Source organism: Acomys russatus, chromosome 13, assembly GCF_903995435.1.
Source record: "Acomys russatus chromosome 13, mAcoRus1.1, whole genome shotgun sequence".
NCBI lineage: Eukaryota > Metazoa > Chordata > Mammalia > Rodentia > Muridae > Acomys > Acomys russatus.
In genome coordinates this window covers 23,978,424-24,000,218 of record NC_067149.1, presented here as the reverse complement: position 1 = coordinate 24,000,218, position 21,795 = coordinate 23,978,424, and the positions used below count along the sequence as shown (strand labels likewise).

Sequence of the window (21,795 nt, the reverse complement as noted above, 5' to 3'; positions counted from 1 at the left end):
ACATTTGTTTTAAGTGTTTAATAGTCAGTGTGACAGTGGAGATTCAAAATATTCTGATTTAGTGAAAGGCTGTGGGCTTCACAACCTTTTCATTTTCAAAACAGGCATTTGGAGAGTCCACAGATGGCCCCAGATAAGGAGACAGCAGGACCACAGTTTCTGTTTTGCAGGATATTTGTTATCCACTGTATCTCCCTTGAGCTGGTGGTAAATTAAAAAATAGCTTGAAAAGGAGGACCATATCTTCCATTAGAGCTTTTAAAGTTTTTATTACATTAATAAAACTGTTTTAGGGGAATCTAGGTAGCTAAAATATAATGCCTTTACTACATAACTTGAAAAATGAAGCCTCGTACTAAACAATTTTTAGGAAAGGTGGTGTTATTTTGTTCTTTCAGATTAATTTCAAGTCCATTATTGATTATTTATTGCATGTTTATGTTCTTTAAAACTTAGTCAAGACATTTCCTCATTCCTGTTGGATTTCTGTAAGTTTAGACAATGACCCAAGTGCAGTTTTGACAGTACTAGTTGAAATCTTAAACATTCCATGCTAGACCAAGTCATTTTAATATTACAGGCAATAAAACATATGAGCAAAAATACATATACCAAAGTAATGCTAGGGTAGTATTTCAGCTATGAAAATTGATGTCCATATAAATAGCTGCACACGTGTTTAAATAAATGTTAACATACAAATATTTTATTGTCGAGGTAGGAAGAAACAATCTTAGAATGTATCCAAGTTGTCCGGTTAATGTTTTTAAAACAGGGCAGGGGGTGTAACTTAGTTGGTAGAGTGCTTGCCAAGCATGCAGGAAGCCCTGAACTCAGTCCCCAGCTCTGCTTAAGGTGGGCATGTTGTCTTGTGCCTCTAATCTCAGCACTTGCGAAGTAGAGGCAGGAGGATCAGAAGGTCTAGGACAGCCTTCGAAAAGTAACTCAGAAACAAAAACAGGGCACTCTAATACGTGGGATGTGACTTTATTACTGCAGTGCCTGCAGACTCAAATGAAAGGGACCGAAGCGCTCACAGAGTGTTTCTTGCTGTATACATTTTTTGTAATTGTTTAGAAAAGGACACTCGGTGAAGAAGTGACCAAAGGGTAAACTTGTTCCATTCCACTTACCTCCAGCCCAATAATTGTCCTTACTAGTGATGCCACATGCTCCCAGGGGAAGGAGTGCCTTGCTTGTCTACAGAGACTGAAGGGGCTTGACTACAGAGACTGAAGGGGCCACGATACCATTTTACCAATTGGGGTCAAGGCATCTGGATATGAGGGGGCTGTGCTGGAGGAGGCTGCATTCAGTTTCCAGTTTATGTCCTGTGTGTGTGTGTGTGTGTGTTTAATTATCATTATTATTTCTTCGGATTGAGCCCAGGGCCTTACACCTGCTAAGCCTGCGGCAGATCCTCTAGAAGTGACTGGACTTCAGCACTTGCTTTTCTTCTTCTTTGGTCCTGAAGATTGAACTCTGCATGCGTGCTAGGTTGAGCTTTTGAGCACTGAACATTTTTGTTTGTTTGTTTGTTTGTTTGTTTCTTGAGACAGAGTTTCTCTGTGTAGCCCATGCTGTTCTGGATTCACTTTGTAAACCAGGCTGGCCTGGAACTCACAAAGATCTCTCTGCATCTGCATCCCTGAGTGCTGGGATTAAAGGAGTCTACCACCACACCTGCTCCCCCCCCCCCCCCCGACTTTTTATTTTTTAATTTTTGCTTTTCAGTCATGATCACAGTTAGCTGCCTCAAACTCGGCCTGTAGCCCAACCAGGCCTCATCTTGGTATCCTCCTGTCTTAACCTCCTAAGTAGCTCCGAACAGGCCTATGCCATCAGGCCCAGGGACTGCATTATCTTAAATGACCAAATACTATGTTTACAAATGGAGGATACAAAATGAAGTAAAATACACAAGAGACAAAATATATAAATATATGCAATATCAGTGTACTGTAAAAAAACAAAAACAAAACAAACACACCTCTTGTTTGGAAGTCAAACCTGGTTTTCTACCAGAGACATTTGAGAAATGTCAGTGTAATAATATATATGTACTTTTAATGTGTCAAATCAAAACGGCTGCTTCCTTGGAGTTTTTCTCAAATGACACAGATTCACCAGAAAGAAAAACTTAGATGAGAGTGGGGAACGTTCCTGAGGCAAACCAGGTACCTGTCACTTGAGCCCTTTAACCAGATCAATTAAGGAGGTGACAGCAGGCCTTGTGCACCGGAACAGAAGCTGTAGACCTCCGGATACTTACTGACTCCAGTCAGGAGCCTGGGAATAATGCTATTTTTTTGGTTTTTGTGGCAAGTGAATTTCCAAGCTCAAATCTGCTTGACACCAGTTAACTAGACTTCTTCTTCTGTGCTAGGTGATGGTTGCTGAAGCCCTGGATATCTCCAGAGAAACTTACTTGGCCATTCTGATGGACCGCTCCCACAATGGCCCCGTGATCGTGGGCAGTCCCCAGGGGGGCGTTGATATCGAAGAAGTGGCGGCTTCCAATCCAGAACTCATCTTTAAGGTGTGTGCGGCTAGTCAGCCATGTTAACTGCTTGTTAGGGTAGTAACTGCTCAGCATTTACTGTGGAGTCTGAGGCAGGGAGCACTCAACCTGGTACTGGGTGGAAGTCAGACAGAATCGAAGTGTCTAGTATTTAAAGGCTTTTTCTTCTTTCCTTTCCCCTCTCTTCCTTCTCTATCCTTTCTGCTTTTTTTTTTTTTTTTTTTTCTGCATCATTTCTTTTTATCCAACCTGACTCAAGAATTATCCACTCTGAGAACACTATTAGTCTCCATTTTGCTGGGTTGACTCCCTGCCTTTACCAGTGGGAGTGGTCCGGACCCTTTTTCTTATGTACTTGGCTATGGGTTAGTCTATGTGCTGGTTACTTTTTTTGGTGTGACAGACTCCTGTCAGAGTAACTTTCACAATGGTTTATTGTGGCCCACAGTTTGAGGGTACAGTTCGTTATGGTTGGGAAGGCATGGCGGCAGGAGAGGGAGGGAGCTGGTCACATGGCATCCACAGTCAGGAAGCAGAGAGAAGACTGCTTGTGCTAGGCTCATGTCCTCCTTCTTGACCCATCTAACATGACACCTCCCACACTTAGGGTGGATCGGTGCTCCTTAGTTCACTTAGCCTAGTCACTTCCTCACAAACGTACCCAGAGATGCATCTCTTCTCTGATCTAGACCACATCCAGCTGCCAGTCAGTATTAAACCTCACAGACTGTCTAGAGACAAACAGGCATTCAAAAGTTCATATTCTCATCCATTGTTTCAGTCCTTGAAATCTTCATACTAAGATAGGTTTCAGAAAGCTGTGTAGTAAGTAGCACTACTGTACTGGCTTCCACCCTGTAGCATTAGGAGGAAGAACTGCATTTATAGAACAGAAATGCTCAGGCACCATTCTCATCTACAGAGAAAAAAAATTTGGAACAATGAACCCAGTTTTTAATATGAGTTCTTAATGACCAATTCCATTAAAATTTTCTATAAGAAACTTCAGAAATTCATTTCTTTCCCCTTAAATAGGGGAAAGATCCTATTTTCTGAATTTGTTTTTCTGTATACTGTACCCACATTTCAATGATTATTTAAAAAATAGTCCCATTAGTATTACATAGATTAACTGCTTTCAAAGTTTAATTGCAGCTTTATACATAGGCTTACTCATAGTGTCTGGCCATTTTCAAAATTAACATTATCTAAAGCAATCTAATTTGCTAACATAATGCATGAACAGCACATGAGCAGCATTCATTGTTTTTGACAGAAAAGCTTTTTGTAGAGTGAAGGTATTATTAATAATTTTCATATGAATAAAGTGCTCAACTCTTATGATAATATTTAACCTGTGTATGACAACTCCAAACTTAACAGCAATATTAGATAGCAAAGCCTTTCGTTGGATGCCTTCCAAAAAATGTCACAAAAATTAACTGACTAAATATTCATCAATGCCATCTGTGTAGTAATTAAAAGTGAAAACTGGCATCAGATCGTCTTGTCAGCATGCCACCTTGAAGAATTATATAGTTTTTGGAAGGGCCGTTGTATGATGGCCTGCTAATTAAAACGTACCCCATAGGCAGCCGCAGCCTCCCTGTTCAGAGCCCTGTGGAAGGGTGCCACACTTTAATTACTCATTTGCCAGTAAATAGTAAACGTTTGCTTTGAGGTTTAAATCTTCTCACTGGACTTCTGAATTTTGTGCATTTGATAATATTTTTACTAGGAGCAGATTGACATCTTTGAAGGGATAAAGGATAGCCAGGCCCAGCGCATGGCCGAAAATCTGGGCTTTGCCGGGCCTTTGAAAAACCAGGTACATCAGCCTTCGGGATACAGCATGTTTGCCTTGTGTCAGAAAATGTTGCAAGAACTTCGTAATTGCTGCTGGTGTTTGTGACTCATAGAAAACAAGATGGATGTGTCTCAGTCTTTCCCCAAATTGTTTGTGACCAAGGAACTATTTCCTGCTGTTTAAAGAGGTGCTGTTTATGATGCATGTCTGTGTATCTGATGGAGATGGGTATGTATACGGATATGTATGTGGTAGAGATGTGCATGTTTGCATATATATGGTAGTATATGTGTACATATATAATACATACATTTATGACAGTGTGTGCCTGTAGCTTTATGATGTGTGTATGAATATGTGCTTATAATGTATGTGTGCATGCCTATATATGTATGTGAAAGGTATATATGCACATATATATGAGGGAATGTATATATGTATGTGTGTTTGCATTATATATGGAGATATAGGTGACTTTGCATGTATATGAAAATGTTTGGTACGGGTGTGTTCTGTACATTTATGATGTATATATAAACAGATATACATAATGTGATAGAGGTTGGTATATTTGTGGCATGTAGGTACATAAACTTCATGTGATTTGGTGATACGTTCTTTCTGTGGTTTTGAGACAAGGTCTCATGTGTCTCAGGCTGGTCTTGAGTTTTTGAACCTCTTGGTCCCACCTCCTGAGCCCTGGGATTACAGCATGCACCATCGCACCTGGTAGAGGTGATCCTCGGGATCTAACTCAGGGCTTGGTGCACGCGGGCAAGCATTCTGCTCACTAAACCACATCCAGCCCCAACCCTTTAATTGATTGGCTTTTAGATTTTCATAAAGAACTGCTGGTGCTGCTTGACACATGTCCATTCTTTCTGTCGAGACTGTAGTCCTAGCATCTGTATAATGGGAGTAATGACTGCCAGCTGAGAGGAACATTGTAGGGACTGAGCTCAGGGCTGTGTGAGAGCACTTGTTGACGGTACTCCATTAAAGATGGGCTCCTCTGCTGGGGTTGCAGCTCAGTGGTAGAGTTCTTGTCTTGCACATGCAAGACCCTGGACTTACTCCCAAGCCCCACAGAGAAGCAAGATTATCATCGTGTTTTTTAACAATGCACATTACATCATCACTTGCTATTCTTTTGCAGCCAGTGGGCATTTGAAATGAATATTGATGTTATGGAGCCAACATTTCACTCTAGAACAACTAAAAATATATTAATTTAGTAGTCATAGCATTTAGCTTTGAGGGGGGAAAATGGTTCTCGAAGGTTCTGGGAGGCAGACTGTGTCATGAACATCCTGGCTACATTTGGTCTAACCCATGGCACCTGACGATATGTGGAAAAGGCACGCTTCATCCCACAGCTAAGTCAGAAGAACTTACTGCCCCCTGTCCTGCCCCTTTCTCTTCTCCATTACTCCAAGAGGCTTCCTTAGTAACTGTGTGTGCGTTCACTGGCCTCGGGCTGCCCAGTGGTTTCACAGTAAGTTCTCCCACAGTACCGAGGGAGGATTGTCTTCAGCATCCCTCAGGGTATCCGAAGAGCCCTTCTACAGCGTGACGTGGTGTTTGCTTACACCCGACACACATTCTCACCCAGGCATTTTATACTCCTTACAGGGCCAGTGCTCTGTGACGTGTTGCTATGTTTTATTGCTTTGGGATTCCTGACAAGAAAAGAAGATCTAGGTGGTCAGAGCACACACACTGCTCACTTGGAACATTGTTGTTATGTATGTGTATGTGTGTGCGAACACATGTGCTGTGGTGAGCATGAGCTTCCTGGCGTCATCTCTGTGTTTCCACCATGTGGATTCTGGGGATTGAACTCGTCATCAAGCTTTGTAGCAAGAATCTTTGCCACAGTGTCATCTCACCAGCCCTGCAGTATTTGCTGTTTGTCGTTAGTTGAACTCTTGGACATGAGACCTGCAGATAGAGGGGGCTCTCCCCTTTAGCTTAGTTGAACATTTCTGTTCCAATGGAACAGCAGTTTTTGTACTAGTTTATTCCTGCCTTTACATTTAAATTTTTAATTCTCTCTAGAAGTGTGATGATGACAGTAGAAAAGTTGAAGAGGGGAAAAGAGGAACAAGACTTCAAAGTATATAAAGGAAGGACACTCATTTGAAAATGAGAGTAGACTATTGAGATGTAAAGGGTTCAAGATGGTAGAGGAAGACAGGGCATCCTGGACTAAGCCCCAGGAAAAGGCAAAACAGCCAGTGTTCAACAGTGAAAGAAACTAGTTGTCCTCTCTGAGGTTGGCAGAGTGTTTGTGTGGAGGCAGATTGCTCAAGAGAAGATACTGGACAAGTCTTGGTCTCTGTGCTCTAGTGCTTAGATTCATGTTATTAAAATGAGGCTGCTAATAACATTTGCTATATAGAGAGAGGTTATTCCCTGAAAACTAGTTTCTTATGATGACATCATGGTGTTACAGTTATTTGGTCCCACACTTGATTCCAAGTGTATACCGTCACCTGTTCATGTTCTCTGTATCTGCACATATGCATTTCTTCCATTTGTCTGTTGTCACCTTTGTTTGGTCCCAATCCCTATCACAGCAGGTGCCTTGCTCACTGTTCCACCGTCACAGCTCGTAGTGTATAGCATATGTATATCACATACACCCAGAGCATCTGGCATGTGCAAGATTAAGTCAATCAGGCATGTAGTTTGTCTACATTGAATGCTTCTAGGAACCAGCAGTAGATGTCATAATGTGGCTGCAGAAAAAACCCAGAGTGGGCAAAAGCTGCCCACCTGTGGTTGGAATGCTCAGTTATGAACACAGTAAAGAGCTCTATAGATGATAATAGTATTAAATATATCCTAAGACACCCTTGCTACCTCCATATGGAAGAGAAAGTTACGGGTTATTTATAGCTCTTAGCTGTATAATTATGTTTCCCCAGTGCCCCAAATGCGCTTTCTGAATGTGCTGTGCAGAGAAGCAAAGGTGCATATGCGGCCCCTGGGGTCACTAAGGAGCTGGGGTTGCCAGGATATTTTTAAGTTACCAAGGAAAGGAAAGAAAGAATAAACACTTTGAGACAGGGTCTCCTGTGTCACTGGCGGGCTGACATCTTCATAGGTTTGACGCTTTATGTGTTGAGTGAGTGAGCACTGATAGTGAGTTGCTTACTGTCTTCAGCGTGCTGAAAGATAGCCATTGTTCCCGTGGGACTTGTGGACTAGTGGAGATCATTCCTCAGGCTTAGAATACATGAGCCAGCGAGGGAGGGAGGGCAGTGAGAAGGGAGGGAGGAGGAAAAGAGACAATAAGAAAGAATGTACGATATGGATGGCTTGGAATTTATTGAGGGGTTCGCAGTTCGTTTGCACAGTAGGAAGGATGGATGGGTGGCATATGAGCTCAGCAGAGCGGTTTGTAACATGTAAAAACAGGAGTCTCTGATTCAGGATGCTGCCTTAAGGCATGAGGATTGGTGCAGGGGTGCCATGAGCAGAGGAGGCATGTGAGAAAGGCTAACATTTAAACAATCTTACCTCATTGATCCTATCATGAAGAGATGATCCTAGAAGCCGAGGATGCATGTACATTTGGCAGTGGTTACCTTGGTAAAATCTGTATTCTGTATTTTACCACAATTTCTTGAAGTGGTTGTATTAGGTCTTATTTATGTGCCTTGTTTCCATTATGTACTTTGTCCTTACTGATGAATTCCTCATTAAATAATTTATTGTTAACTAAGGCAGTAGCTACAGAAGTGCATGGCACAGGATAGGGGTCAGTAGGGCCCTCCCATGTGCACACATGCAGCTCTGCTGCACCTAAGTAACAACTCAGAAGCCAGACATGGAGTCACATGTACACATTCTCAGTTACCTGAGAGACTGAGTCATGGTCCCTGAGATTATGGGTATGAGACCAACCCCAGCCACCTAACAAGATTCACAAAGTCCAAGCCCCAAAAGATACTCAGTTGCCACACCTTATACATTTGGAAAAACAGGATTGAGTGGGCTGAGGTCACTCTGGTAGAGTGACACCAACTATGCCAAAAACCCAGCAATAGCCCAGACACTCAGAGAGTTGATTACGTATCACAGGGAGGAGGTGTTAGCTAGCCTCTGCTGTAAGAGGCCTCTGTAGGGACCAGTGTCTGGCTGTAAGCATCCCCGAGGAAGCTGTGATGGTGGAGGAAGGTGTGCTGCTGCTCTGTGTAAGCTCCGACAGCATCAGCACATGAACCAAAGGAAGGCTCTGCCAATTCGCATGGGTTGGAAGCTCTGTGGTCCTTGGCATGGCTCTGCCATGTATTCAAGGCCTCCTCAGGTCCCCAGATTCCATCATTTATGGATGCCTGGATTTGTAATTTAATATAGTTTATTTGGCTTTAAAAAGTATCAATGCTGAAAGCAAGAAACAGTGACGTAAACTAGAAAAAATGTTAAGAGTTCTTTTAAAGTAGTTCTAGAATGATACCAGCCTTTTGAACGTCTGGCAAGAAGCCAGAAATCACGAGACACAAGTGATGTGGTTGTCTTTAGATTCCCATGTGGTGGGAGTAACACAAACACGATTGAAAGACGAATATTAAAGGGTAGATATAGTTACAGTTATTATGAGATAAAGAGCAAACTTTATTCACATAAAAGCACTTCCTTTAAATTAATGATTAAAAAAACCCAAATCACAACAGAAAGGTTTACAAAATCCACAGAAAAGGAAATACAAATCCCTCTTACAAGCTAGAATAGTACTCCAATCCATTAACAATGTGAGATGTTTATTAAAACTACACACCACTTGTCACACCCAGCATAATGCAGATGCTGGACGGGTGTGAGTGGAAAGTCTTCCTGCACTGGCTTGTAGGTGCTCAGGGTAGGTTCTTCCTAGCAGCTTAATAGAATCATCCATATTTAAAATGCTTTCAGGCCTGTGGGGAGAGCAAGAGTCACTGAGTTCAATCCCAAGAAGCCCCGATGGGGAAAGCAGCTGGCTTTGTTTCATATAAAATCCCAGAGCTGGGGAGGTGGAGACAGGTGGACCTGTGGGGCTCACTGATCACCCAGCCAAGGTAACGTGAGGTCCAGGCCAGTGACAGATCCTGTCTTGAAGGAAAAAAAAAAAAAAAAAAAAAGCCCAATGTACAGTTCAGAGGAACAGTACCCAGGCCATATATATTATGACACCTCATTCATGCACACACATATGTATATACAGCCATAAACATGTAAACACATGCACATAGCCATACATACAATAATAATAAATAAAATACCTCCATTCATTCTGCACTGCTGTAGTGATTTACCCATGAATTCCTAGTCACGTGCATTACATATCCACAGAAACAAGAAAAATGACATTTTAAGTAAACGAAGCTATTAGAAGCAATCCATATGGTCATTATTTAAGTGATGGGTGTAGTGAACGGTAGTATAGCCACACAATAAAATATGATCTGACAATTAAAAGATGGCCTATTTATCCTGCTAGTGAAGGTTTCTATTAATAGGACGGAGGCATTTGTTGTTCTGTGAAGATGGCAAGTGTGCATCTTAGCATGCACGTAGGATGTGTCTCAGATAGAGCAGAAGCTGTCCATGTCTGCCTCGGAGGACCTGGAAGCTGGGGTTGGGACACAGAATCATTAGGACCCCTGCTATATGTGGGAGCCCTAGAACATTTATGTGTTATCTAACCTTAAAATATTGCATAATAAAAAAGTTTGTTTGTTTGGTCTAGTATAATAGAAATGCTGGCCAGGGTAGGTGAAGCAGAAAGTGTGTGAGTTTGAGCCAATCCAGGCTGTATAACATGTTGAGGGGTCAGTCTCAGAAACATCCTGGAACCTTCCCTCAAAAAAAAAAATTTTATCCTTACATTTTGGATGCATTTATTTATGTTCATCAGATTTCAACTAGGATTTAAGAAAATGTACACAAAGACCTGAAATAGTAAATATTCAGATAGTATGAGATGTATAGAAATGCTTTAGTCAAGCCTGGGATGGCTTTCAGTATTGACCTTAGTATGAATTTATATTTGGGGCTTTATTCGTGGGTATTGTAAGACCTGAGAGAGTGAAGACTGAGGAGTAAAGAGGTCCCAGCTTCTCCCTTTTTATCTGCCCTGCTTCCCCATCACTTGTACCTCTGACCAGGCAGAGCTGCAAGGCAGCTGGCCTAGAAACATTTGCAATTAGCCTCAGGAGCATTAGATGCTCTATTACTCAAAAAAGGGCTGGACCACACTGGCTCTGATGACACACTGCAGGGCTGGCATGGTGGGTATCAGGCGACAATAGATAAGTAAAACAAGGCCAAGAGCGAGTGCCACTCTGTATACCACCATAGCTGTATACCACCATAGCTGTATACCACCATAGCTGTATGCCACCATAGCTGTATGCCACCATAGCTGTATACCACCATAGCTGTATACCACCATAGCTGTATGCCACCATAGCTGTATGCCACCATAGCTGTATGCCACCATAGCTGTATGCCACCATAGCTGTATGCCACCATAGCTGTATGCCACCATAGCTGTATGCCACCATAGCTGTATGCCACCATAGCTGTATGCCACCATAGCTGTATGCCACCATAGCTGTATGCCACCATAGCTGTATGCCACCATAGCTGTATGCCACCATAGCTGTATGCCACCATAGCTGTATGCCACCATAGCTGTATGCCACCATAGCTGTATACCACCATAGCTGTATACCACCATAGCTGCACAGGCTTGCCCTAGTTGAGGTGGATTCTCATGGAGGTTTGATGATTCCAACACGTGCTGTCCCAAGCTCTGCCACATGTACAGACCAGCCTACCCTGATATGAACAGGGAGTACGAGTTGCCTGAGAAGAATGAGTGGTAACAGCAGGGGGCTGGGGCACTAATGCTGTCTGTCATCTTTGCCGCTAGGACCTCCTGGGTTCAGTGGGAGACGTATGGTTCTGTGGCTGCTATGCTGTTTGAGACCTTCATCTTTCTGTCTCGCAGTTTCCACCAGACATTCAGGAATTTCTTTGCACAATTTAGGCTCAGATTGATGAATATAATAACCATTTTATTCCAACAGAATAAAGAAAACCTTGACATTATAAACTCTCAAAAGCCTGTTTACCTTTTTGCTTAAATGGGGCCTGTTTGTATTAGTAATTGTAGCTTATACTGCAGTCTAACATGACTAATAGGGACATGATAATTTACAAAAGGATTAATAGCACTCTTAGGCTGCACAGAAAATATTTTGTTTTCTTGATAATGGTCTCTCAGTGTCTGGAGGAAAGTTGTGCAGTCTCTTCTAATGAATAGCCGTGGAAATTAAAATAATTATGGTTTTCAGATTTTCCCTTCAGAAAACCTAACTGAAAATAAAGATGTAATTTGCTATTTTTAAGATTTCGTTAATGGAGCAAAATAAACTTTCTTGTATTGCTTGGGTGTAATTCCATCTCACTTCATCACTCAGGCTGCAGATCAGATTAAAAAGCTGTACCATCTCTTCCTGAAGATTGACGCCACTCAGGTGGAAGTGAACCCCTTTGGTGAAACTCCGGAAGGACAAGGTAACAAACAACAGAGAGCAAGAAACACAAATGAACTTTTATGCATATAAACTGTAAATTAACTTGCAGAAAGATCTGCAACAACAGCACTAGTTTGCGTTCATTTCTTTCAGTAATTGAAATTCTGTTCGTTTCAAATGCTCCCATGATGCTGTTCAGTGTTTCAGCACGGGGGTTTGTTAAGAGGCCGATGCCAAGCCTCCCAGAGAGCTCCTTCCCTTCTGACTTAACCGCCTTCTGTCCTTGCATGTAGTCATTTTTCAGAGCCTTCATTCTTCAGCACTTGCTGCTGATAGGAGTGTGAGACTGTATCACGAGACTTGGGTTTAATAATTGCACCAGCTTTTTAGCTGAACTCAAACGTCTTCAATTTGCAAACTCTATGCGCGGTTTCACCTTGTGTCCTGAATGAGACATCCACCATCTTGGAGAAATTCCTATTGCTCTATAGTTAACACACTTGCTTTATTTACTTTAGGTGGGAGGTAGTAATGGGATGATTTTTCTTCTAGCAATACCTGTGCTACTGTTGTGTGCCTCAGCAAATGCCACCGCTTCAGGATGTCTTGAATGCAGAAGCATTCATAGCAGAAGCTTAGAACTTCTTGGAGCAGTTTTGAGGAGTGGGACGGCAGATAGATAGAATAGTTCAAGCCAGAGGTTAAGCACCACAAACTTTGACTTTTCCATACATTGTGAACACTGACTATGCAGGGCTGAACATGTGTATTTTCACTGTGGGAACCAATGTGTTTTTCCTTAGTAGAGGTTTTGCAGTCAAATTCAGAAAACCTAAAAGATCTTATTTTTGGAACTTAGAGAGACCTCTGGACAAATTCAGATTCTGCATCTGTCATATGCTGATGACAGATCTGTGCTCATCTATGCTTCAGATTTAAAAAAAGAACACTTTTATTATTAATAATCAAATTAGTAAAAATAGTACCTAGATTATAGACCAGTGAGCTTGTTATGCATCCGATTGAGACACAAAATGGGTCTTTTCCTCACATTCATGGAAGGACATTGCTCATCCTAATCAGTATAAGAGTTGTCCAGGAAACCTATAGTGTCCAGCTAATGGCAAGTGAAGTCACCGAAGATACAGTATTGCATGGATAACTAACTTCCAGGTGGAATCTGTACTAGGTTGTGTGTATTCAAATTATGTTTGCTTATACTTCATTTTTTAAGAAGATTTATTTCATATGTCTGAGTTCCTGAATGAATGCATGTGTTCCACGTGCCTTCAAGAGCCCATGGAAGCTATAATTGCATGCCCATTGGTTCCTCTGGAGCTGGAGTTACAGGCCTTTGTGAGCCACCTCATGTGGGTGTAAGGAACCATACCTGGGTCCTCTGCAAGGGCAGCAAGTTTTCTTAACCAGAGAGCCTTTTCTCCAGCTCCTCAAAATATGTTTTAATTGCTGTGGTTGTAAACCCATCAGTATTGTATATAAGGAGGAGGAAGGGGGGGGGGGAGTGGTAACTGTTTAACTTCTATTCCAGGGACTATGTTAGACTTTCACAAACAGCCTTGCAAAAGTAATAGTCATTATTCCCACCATTGAGAAGACCAGGCAGTCAGCATGACCCATGGACAGCTAGATCTGCAAGATGGGGCAGGGGTCCTTGCCTGTCAACTCAGTGTGCATGGTTTTCCATCATGCCAGACCATCTAGAGTAATCTGCCTGTGTGTGTTTGCTCTGGTTGCTCTCTTTTAAGCTAGCATCCTTGTTAGAGTGACCTAGAAGTAGTCCCAAGTTGTAAGAACACAAGTAACATGGGCACTGCACAGTGTTCTAAAGAACTGAAGGCTGATACTCAAGGCATGAGGTTTGCTATATGGATTTACTATAAAGGCTCTTAAAAGTAGTGTGTTGAGCCAAGCAAGGTTGTGCTGGTCAGTAATCCCAGCCACAGGAGAGTCATGAGTCCAGAGCATCATGGGGTGTAACACAAGACCACGTCTGAAGGAAAGCAGAGGGCTGGCAGGATGGACCCATCCGGAAAGCTCTCTCCTTGTAAGCAGAAAGATAAAATTTGTTCATAGAACTCAGTAAAGAAAAAGCATCCCTGGGGCTCACTGAGCTACTTGTCAAGTTCCAGGGTATTCAGAGACTCTGGCTCAGAAATTAAGTGGATGACCCTGAAGGAGAGAAACCTGAGGTTGTCTCTGACCTCTGCATGTATATGTGATCATGTGCATGCAGCTAAACACACTCGCAAGGGCATGAAGAGAGGAGAGAAGACAGCTTCCTATGGAGTGTGGTAGCGGTTCTGTGGGAGTACACCCCTGTGATCCAGCTGTAAGGTGGGGAGTGGTGCACAGGAACCTCTCTTGTAAGGTGTTCACAGACTTTACAAAGGCTAAGGTTTGCTTTTTAATTAATAAGAACAGGAAACATTCTTAAATATTTTTAAGGAATCATCATGAAGCACATTCTGTATGTATAGTTCATTAAAGCAGAAGTCTTACATGATATTTTAAAGACCAAAATTATCTTTAGCTATTAATTTGTTCATCGTACCATAAAAGTATGGCTATTGAATAATAGTCAAATTAAATGAGAGTATTGGTTTATAACTCTGATGAGCAGTAGTCAAATTAAACCCAATTAGGAAATGGTGATTAATGAATGAGCAGTTGTGTAAGTTGGGTCTTTATCATTGTCATGATTCTGTTTAGGAGCTATTAGTGCAGTCATTTATGTCTTAGCAATGTTGATAATCTAGCTGCTTAAATAATTTCCATTTAGGTGACTAACAGAACATTTCACATGAAAACATTGATTTGCTTATTGCTCTCATAATTTGGAGGCCTAAGAATGCCAAAAGTTAAATTTCACAGAGACATTTTGTCTTAAAAGCTAGCCATTGTGCCATCTCTCTGTAAGAGACTTTCCTCCGTGTCCCATTGCTTACCGAGGAACTTTTTAAAAAAAAAAAAAAATCACTTTATTGTTCATCTACCTTCACCATGTTCTGTTGAGTGAAAAGCAGTGACCAGTGACCGTCATTAACATCAGAGCTGCTGAGTCACCCATGAGAAAGACATGAAAGCACTGCAATCTAAGGATTCCTTCCAGTGTGCTTAATGGCCTTACTCACAGGGTAATTTGACACTGAGTTTTATTGTGGTTTAATGACTTCTTGCTAGAACTATAATGGTTGCTAGTGACCTATAAAACCCTACTAACCTTGGCTTAAGTTTTGTTTACCAACTCCTAGATGGATTAATTCTTTTACACACTCACTTAACAGGGGAGTGCAAGATGGAGATTGTTTTGCGGTGTGTAAAGAAAGAGGCTTCTCTCTTGCCATCTACTTCCTGAGCGGAAGGAATCGAACAGCCTTCCTTTCTCGGAGTTGTTCTAGCTCGGGCAGGCTCTCTGTGCTGGCGGCAAAGATGGTGCTCAAGTCTTTACAATTCCACCAGCCATAGAAAGCCCTTCATCTGGTTCTCCTTAGCCTTGTTTCATCTCATGTCCAGTCTAGACCAGTCATTGGTCAGTGCTCACACGGTTTAGCAGAAAGGCCATTTCCTATTGAAAAATAGAGCAATAAAGTGAAAATACATCTACAGGAATAACTGAGCTTTTATTGAAACAAAAGTCAGTTGTTGCTTCAGTAATTAAAGAGAAATTAAGTACTTTCTTTCCTGATGGAATTGTAGCACCAAATTAATTAAGTAAATCTGTAGCCACATGAGAACAGCTTTTTTCTTATATTATTTATGTTGCTGGCTGCCTATTCTTTTATCCATTTATTCAGTTTTCTAATATTGCAAATTTATTATTATTTTGCAAAACCCACTCATGGATTCTGCATCATGTTTTCTTTATTCTTCCCTCTGTCTTTAATCACAAACAGATTACTTTTTGGGTCTTTAAACAAGTGGTAAGTACCTTATCCCCCAGGAGACATTCATCAGGAATTTGTCTCAACTTTGCAGTTGTGCTTTTAACGCTTGTGTGGTAAATGTGGGGGGGCTGCCAGCCATCCTACAGCACATAAATGGTCTCCCCAATATGCCCTGAGATTGCAAATGAATCCCAACTACTACTCAGCATCATCTGAAGAAGCCTCCACTGAAGAGGTGAGGGCCACTTAGAGCAGTGACTGTGTGACCCAGATTCCTTCAGAATTAAGGCTGGGTGATCCAAAGCTGACCTGTATAGCAGATTCCCTCCTGTCTTCAGATTTCCCTAAATAAGCCCCTGTTGCTTCCTATTCGCAAGAGCCCATGTTGGCAGATGTCCTCTGTGTCTCCGTTGTAACAAGACTCAATTTTCATGATCATTTTCGGTTCCATACCTCCCCCACCCCACCTTGCCTCATATCTATTTTTTCTTCATAGCAACTGGAGAAAAGTTGTAAAAAGTATACAACTCTTGCAGCATCAATATTTAATGGAAAGCCGGGCTCCTTTTAAAGCATCAGCGTTTTAGAGCTGGCTTGGCAAGGCACATTTGAATAGCACATTATGGTTATTTATCACAAATCAAACATAGCACATTGCTTCAAGACAGATTATTTTCCAAACTAATTATGACAGTCGTACTTCCTGCTGTTTTTCTGTTCCTTTTATGTGTGTGTCTGCCTACTGAAATGCATTTTTTTTTTCTTTTGTTGAACTCCACGGAGCATTGTTCTGCTGAAGCTCTGGGGTCAAAGGCCTCTCACTGCCAGTCATGGTCTCCATCCATCGAGGTGGCTAAATTAGCAGCTCGCCAAATCCCACACCACCAAACAAAGCAGCACAAGCGCCCTGTGAATCTAAGTACCTCAGCTCTCTTTGATATTCGTTCAGAAGGAAAATTCATTTGTATAATCTATCAACCATGTAACAATATGTTTTTGATGGTGAAAATTGTTTTATGAATATTAATAGGTGTGCTTTTTCTCCTACTTTGTACACAGATTGGTGTTTGTTCAAGATGAATTTTCTATAGAATTGAGGTTTCAGTTATGTGACACTGAAATTCGTGATGTCTCAGCTTAGCTCCAACCTGAAAATGCATTTTTATCAGAGCTGTTTGCTGCTGAATTAATTGAGAAAGCTAAGGTCTGAGCAAACGCAGCGAGTTGATTTCATTGCCCTGACGTTGACCTAGACATGAGTCCGTCTGTAACATGTCAGCTCTGTATGTACATGTAATAGTCATGTAAAGAGTCCATCAGTGTGCAAGGGTTAATCTCTCCTTTTTGTGTAGCTTTTATTTTGCACTTTTTTTTTGGTCTTCCTGATAGTAGGACATACTTAAGCTAAGTATCTTCTTTGCTGCTTAAGGATGTTATAGCTGTGGGTGGTTACCTGTTGGCTGAAACAAGATACAGATGTGGTGAGAAGTATGTCTACATAGAGATTGCTATCAAGTGTCAGTAAACACATGGGGGCTTGTGACCTGGCAGTCTGCACTGCAGTCACTGCCTCTGCTCTTGTCCTCAGAAGAAGGCCCCACAATATGCAAATGTACACACGTGCATATACAAAAACAGCTGGCTTGAGAGACATAATTTGCCACCCCGATGCAGATGCCCATGTGGCACTTTTATGTCTTTCGCCACTGTGGCCATCACATGTAAGGATGTGGGATAATCTGAGGCTCATCACAAATCTCACGTTCTTTAGCTAAAACTTGCCTTCCCTGACAGTTATACTGGTGAAAAGGCTAGGCATTAAAATTCTTGCTTTGAGACAGTTCTCCTGTGTTCAGATGACAGCGAGCAAGTACAACAGGTAGCCTGTACACACTTAAAGTCCAGTAGACATTCATTTATGTCTACTCTAAGTAGAAGTCTAGGGCTGTTTAGGGAATGAGACAGACTATGGTAATTTCTAGAGGTGAGAAGAGGGTTCTGTAAACTGAGCTAAAACAATGGGAGGCTATAAGCATGCAGAAAGTACCATCTTAGTAACCGTGTTTCACAGCAAGGCTGGGCGCCATGCACAGCTTCTCTTCCCACCAACACCACACAGTACCAGCAACTCTGATCTTGTTACAGACAAGGGCTCTGAGATTAAGAGAAGCTGTGTGCCGAGGGCTAGTGGCTTGGGCAGTGCAGGACTGGATCTGTCTCCTTGAAATCTGTGTAATGGTCTTTTCTCCTACTAGACTCAGCAGAGACCACTTCTGTGACCATTTCTCTGACAACAGCTAGATGTCTTATTATTCAATTCAGTTCTGACACTGTATGCCTCTGGTGAGAGTCAGAGTCCCATATTAAGGCCTCTGTCTCATAAGACCAATGCTCTCCATTGATGCCAAGTGCAACTCTAGTCTGGGTACTTTTGACCAGCCAGCTTACTTGAGGGTTCTCACACCTGCTCTTCAGCTCTGGTTATTTGTTCTCATGGCATATGGCATTCAGGGAAACACTTTCTACTGTTGTCAGATACAACATTTCTAAATTGCTTCAAGGAAAGTCCAAGGTGTGTAGAGCTCTGTGTCGAGAAGAGAGCCACAGGCCAAGTATCAGAGCCAGAGGCCTGCCCATTAGCCCATTGCTTACGAAGTTCAAGAGTTTTAGGATCTCTGTGCCAAGAATTGGTGTTGAAAACTGCTGTCTCTATGATTTAAGCCTCCCACCTCAATTTTTAACACCAGGTCTCCACCTATATTGCAAAGCCACTTTAAAGGCCCTGGCTCTGGGGACTTTTGAGACATGGGGCAGAGTTGCCTGAAATAATTCACTAAGAAGTAGAATTTTGAAGCTTATATCCATACCTGTTTTCTTATGCACTTTCTTTACCTCCTGGTCCACTTTATGGCCGGATACTGCCATACTCTTCAACTGCCACAGCCCAGCAGGTCAGCCACACCTGGCCACAAGGGTAGACTGAAATCTCTGGGGAAAACACATCTTTCCTCAAGTTATTTCCGTCAGCTATGTTCTTATAGTCATATAGAAATAACTGAACAGACCAAAGTATATGAGGGAGAGAGGGAGGGAGGGAGGGAAGGGGACTGAGCATGCATAAGCCACACTGGCTTGTAACTTGAAATTCTCTTAACTCAGCCTTCTGAGCATGGAGTTCACAGTGTACCCCACCAGGCCCAGCTTGGATCTGCCTACTTAAATATGCATACTTAACTTCACAACTGTGCAGTAATTTTAGCTTCCCAGAGTGCTTGGAAATGCACAGATTGATCTGTTTCCAGACAGGGAGCAGCTGGACAGGGGCCGCTGTTGGTGCTCCCTGTGGTCCCAAGGTGCTTCTTTTCAAGCACTGGATTACCTGTTTGGGTCCCAAGCTGGTCACCAGATTACAAGCTCTTGCATGCACTTGGCATGTGCATCATAACACACAAAGAATCTTCTGAAAATCTGGCTTTGCAGGCATTTGGTTGGGACTGCCTTCTGAACTTTGCATACATCTCCATTAATTATCCTTTCACTGGAGCAGCTTGCAACTGTATTCTTTGTAATAAGGGGCAAAGTTTAGCTTGGAACTATTTTGATTTACTGGTTTATTGATCTTGACCAAGAATTCTTTTATTTGCAAGTCTTCACTTAGAAAGTCAATTTGATAGCCTTTGACCATTCATTTCGAAGGTGTCACTTACAAGTAATCTTGCCAGTGAGTAATGGAGGAGCTAAAATTACTAATAAATTAATTAGAATGTATTTATAAACCCAGTGGAAAGCCAAGAATGAAGTTGCTTTTCTATTGATCATTATACTGGTCATTAAATGCTGAGAAAGTGCCTTTGCAGGGAATGGAGAACACGGGCCAATTCCTTTGGTAATTGCAGGATTCCTTCATTACAACTTCACTATTGTAGAAAATAATTACTCATTCACTCCATGTGTTCATAGCCTGGCCAGTGGTTGGGCAGTTTGTGGCAAGACTGGGGACTTAAGCAGGTATCAGCTTCCACGTACGATTTCCTATTGTCAACCAGGACTCATATATGTAATTTTTGGCCTGTTTATTTTTCTGCCAAGTCTTCTTGAATGTTAATATACCAGTTCTGTCTACTCTGCTCTGCGCCATGTGCAAGAGAACCTAGAAGAAATCTTCCTGGTTCCTGGGAGTCCAGGGTGACATAAAGCAGTACTGTTTTCTTTTCTTAGGAAGCAAGTAAAATTAGCTGGGCATGGCCGTTGTTTTTCTGTGAGGTACTGGGAAATGTTGGCTCCCATTTCAAAAGTGAAGTGCTTTTCAGCAAAGCCCGAAGAAACAGCACAACATCTGTAAATGTTGACTAAAGACATCTGCTTGTTCATGTCTCAGATTCAATTAGAGAATGCTGTGGTGGCACAATGGCACAGTCCACACGTTTCTACTGCAAGGGGAATAATAAACATGTTGGAGTCCAGACACCACTGATGCTGTCCTCTTTCCCAAAGCCATCTTTCCAAATGCCCTGTTTGCCGGCCTTGTAATCAAAGATGCTCTATGGCCCAACTCTGTCACAGAGTGAGTTTTGCTGTGTGCAGGGCTGTTTGTGTACAATATGGAGAGCTGCCTCTAGCAGAGGGTGTAGACTGCAGTAGCACTGAAGTCTGGCAGTTTGGCGTTGACAGACATGACAAGTCATAAGATGGTTCTGCCCAAACCAAAGACATATAGCAAGGTTAAGTTGGTCTGTAGACTAGGGATTGCTCGTCCTATTCTTCCCAAGTGAGAAAGCGAGGCCCACTATGAATAGATATCATCGTACCAATGTTACAGGGTTAGTACTGTATTTTAGGAATGGTTCAAAGAGCAGATTTTATGTTTTCTTACCCCAAAAAAGTTAGACAGAAAGGAAGAAAAAAATCTGTGAGAGGCAAATATGTAAATTTGTTTCCTGCACTTTCATTTCAAAATACATGTGTATGTCAAAACATCATGCTGGGCACCTTAGATATATTCAATTTAAATTAATATTGAAGGCAGAAGAATTAGGGATCAAATTATAAGACATGTACTCTGACTCAGCATACTTTTATTAAATCTTGAATTATTAGAGTAGTAAGAGAGTGCTGATAAAATCCAATTTTTTTCATGGAATGTCAGGAAACAGAAGAGAAAGAGTTGATATTATTACCCTGTTTCTTTCTGAATAAAAGGGAAAGGCAGTGCTCTCCTGCTAAGTACTGACTGTAAGTAATGCCGGTACCACTGTGATGAAGTTGTGCCAACCTGTAGCTTTCAGTGGGAGCTCGTGACCTTTCTGCTGTATTATAGAGCAGAGGCTGAGATATATGAACCACTGTTCTCACTGCTGGAGTATAGGTCCCCTCAGAATAGGGACCTTGTTGCGTTCGTCTCTGTAGCCTAAAAGTTCTAAGGTCAAGAAAGCATCAGTGGCTTCCCTGCCTGTAGCGTGAGAGAATTAGCATCCCAGCCTTCTTTGCTCCTGTGCCTGTGGCCTGAGTAACTCAGTTATAGAATCCCAAGAGATGCTCAGACATGGCCTCTTTTTCTCTTTGTTTAGTTGTCTGTTTTGATGCCAAGATAAACTTTGATGACAATGCTGAATTCCGACAAAAGGACATATTTGCTATGGATGACAAATCAGAGAATGAGCCCATCGAAAACGAAGCTGCCAGATATGATCTCAAGTACATAGGGCTAGACGGGAACATCGCCTGCTTCGGTAAGTGCTGCTGCTTAGTCTGCAATGTTATAGGGTTTCTGAAATGCTGTTTACTAATAGCTGTTAAAATAGTTGTTTTCTTATGGTGTCAAGTGGAAGCAGTCGGTTTCCTCTGATTTAAAGCAGTTTCTCAACTCAGGCACTGCTGAGCTTTTGGATTGGATAATCTTTTGCTCTTGGAGGGCTGTCCAGGATATTAGGTTCAGTAATTGTGGAAATGAAACAAAGCAGGCAAGAGCCCAGATGTGTCCAGGTGTTTGTGGTATGCAAAAGAACTCCAAATAAGAACTAGTGAGAGACAGGA

General features: G+C 42.0%; 1 protein-coding gene across 1 annotated transcript in view; it reads left to right on the top strand.

The window, feature by feature from the left end:
• The window catches only part of Suclg2 (succinate-CoA ligase GDP-forming subunit beta), a 259,745-nt gene that overhangs the window by 133,056 nt on the left and 104,894 nt on the right, over positions 1-21,795 (top strand). Inside the window, exons 5-8 of the mRNA XM_051154952.1 lie at positions 2,387-2,539; positions 4,260-4,349; positions 11,801-11,897; positions 21,330-21,491. Of these exons, the coding sequence (XP_051010909.1) occupies positions 2,387-2,539; positions 4,260-4,349; positions 11,801-11,897; positions 21,330-21,491 (502 nt within the window). The remainder of the gene's footprint in view (positions 1-2,386; positions 2,540-4,259; positions 4,350-11,800; positions 11,898-21,329; positions 21,492-21,795) is intronic.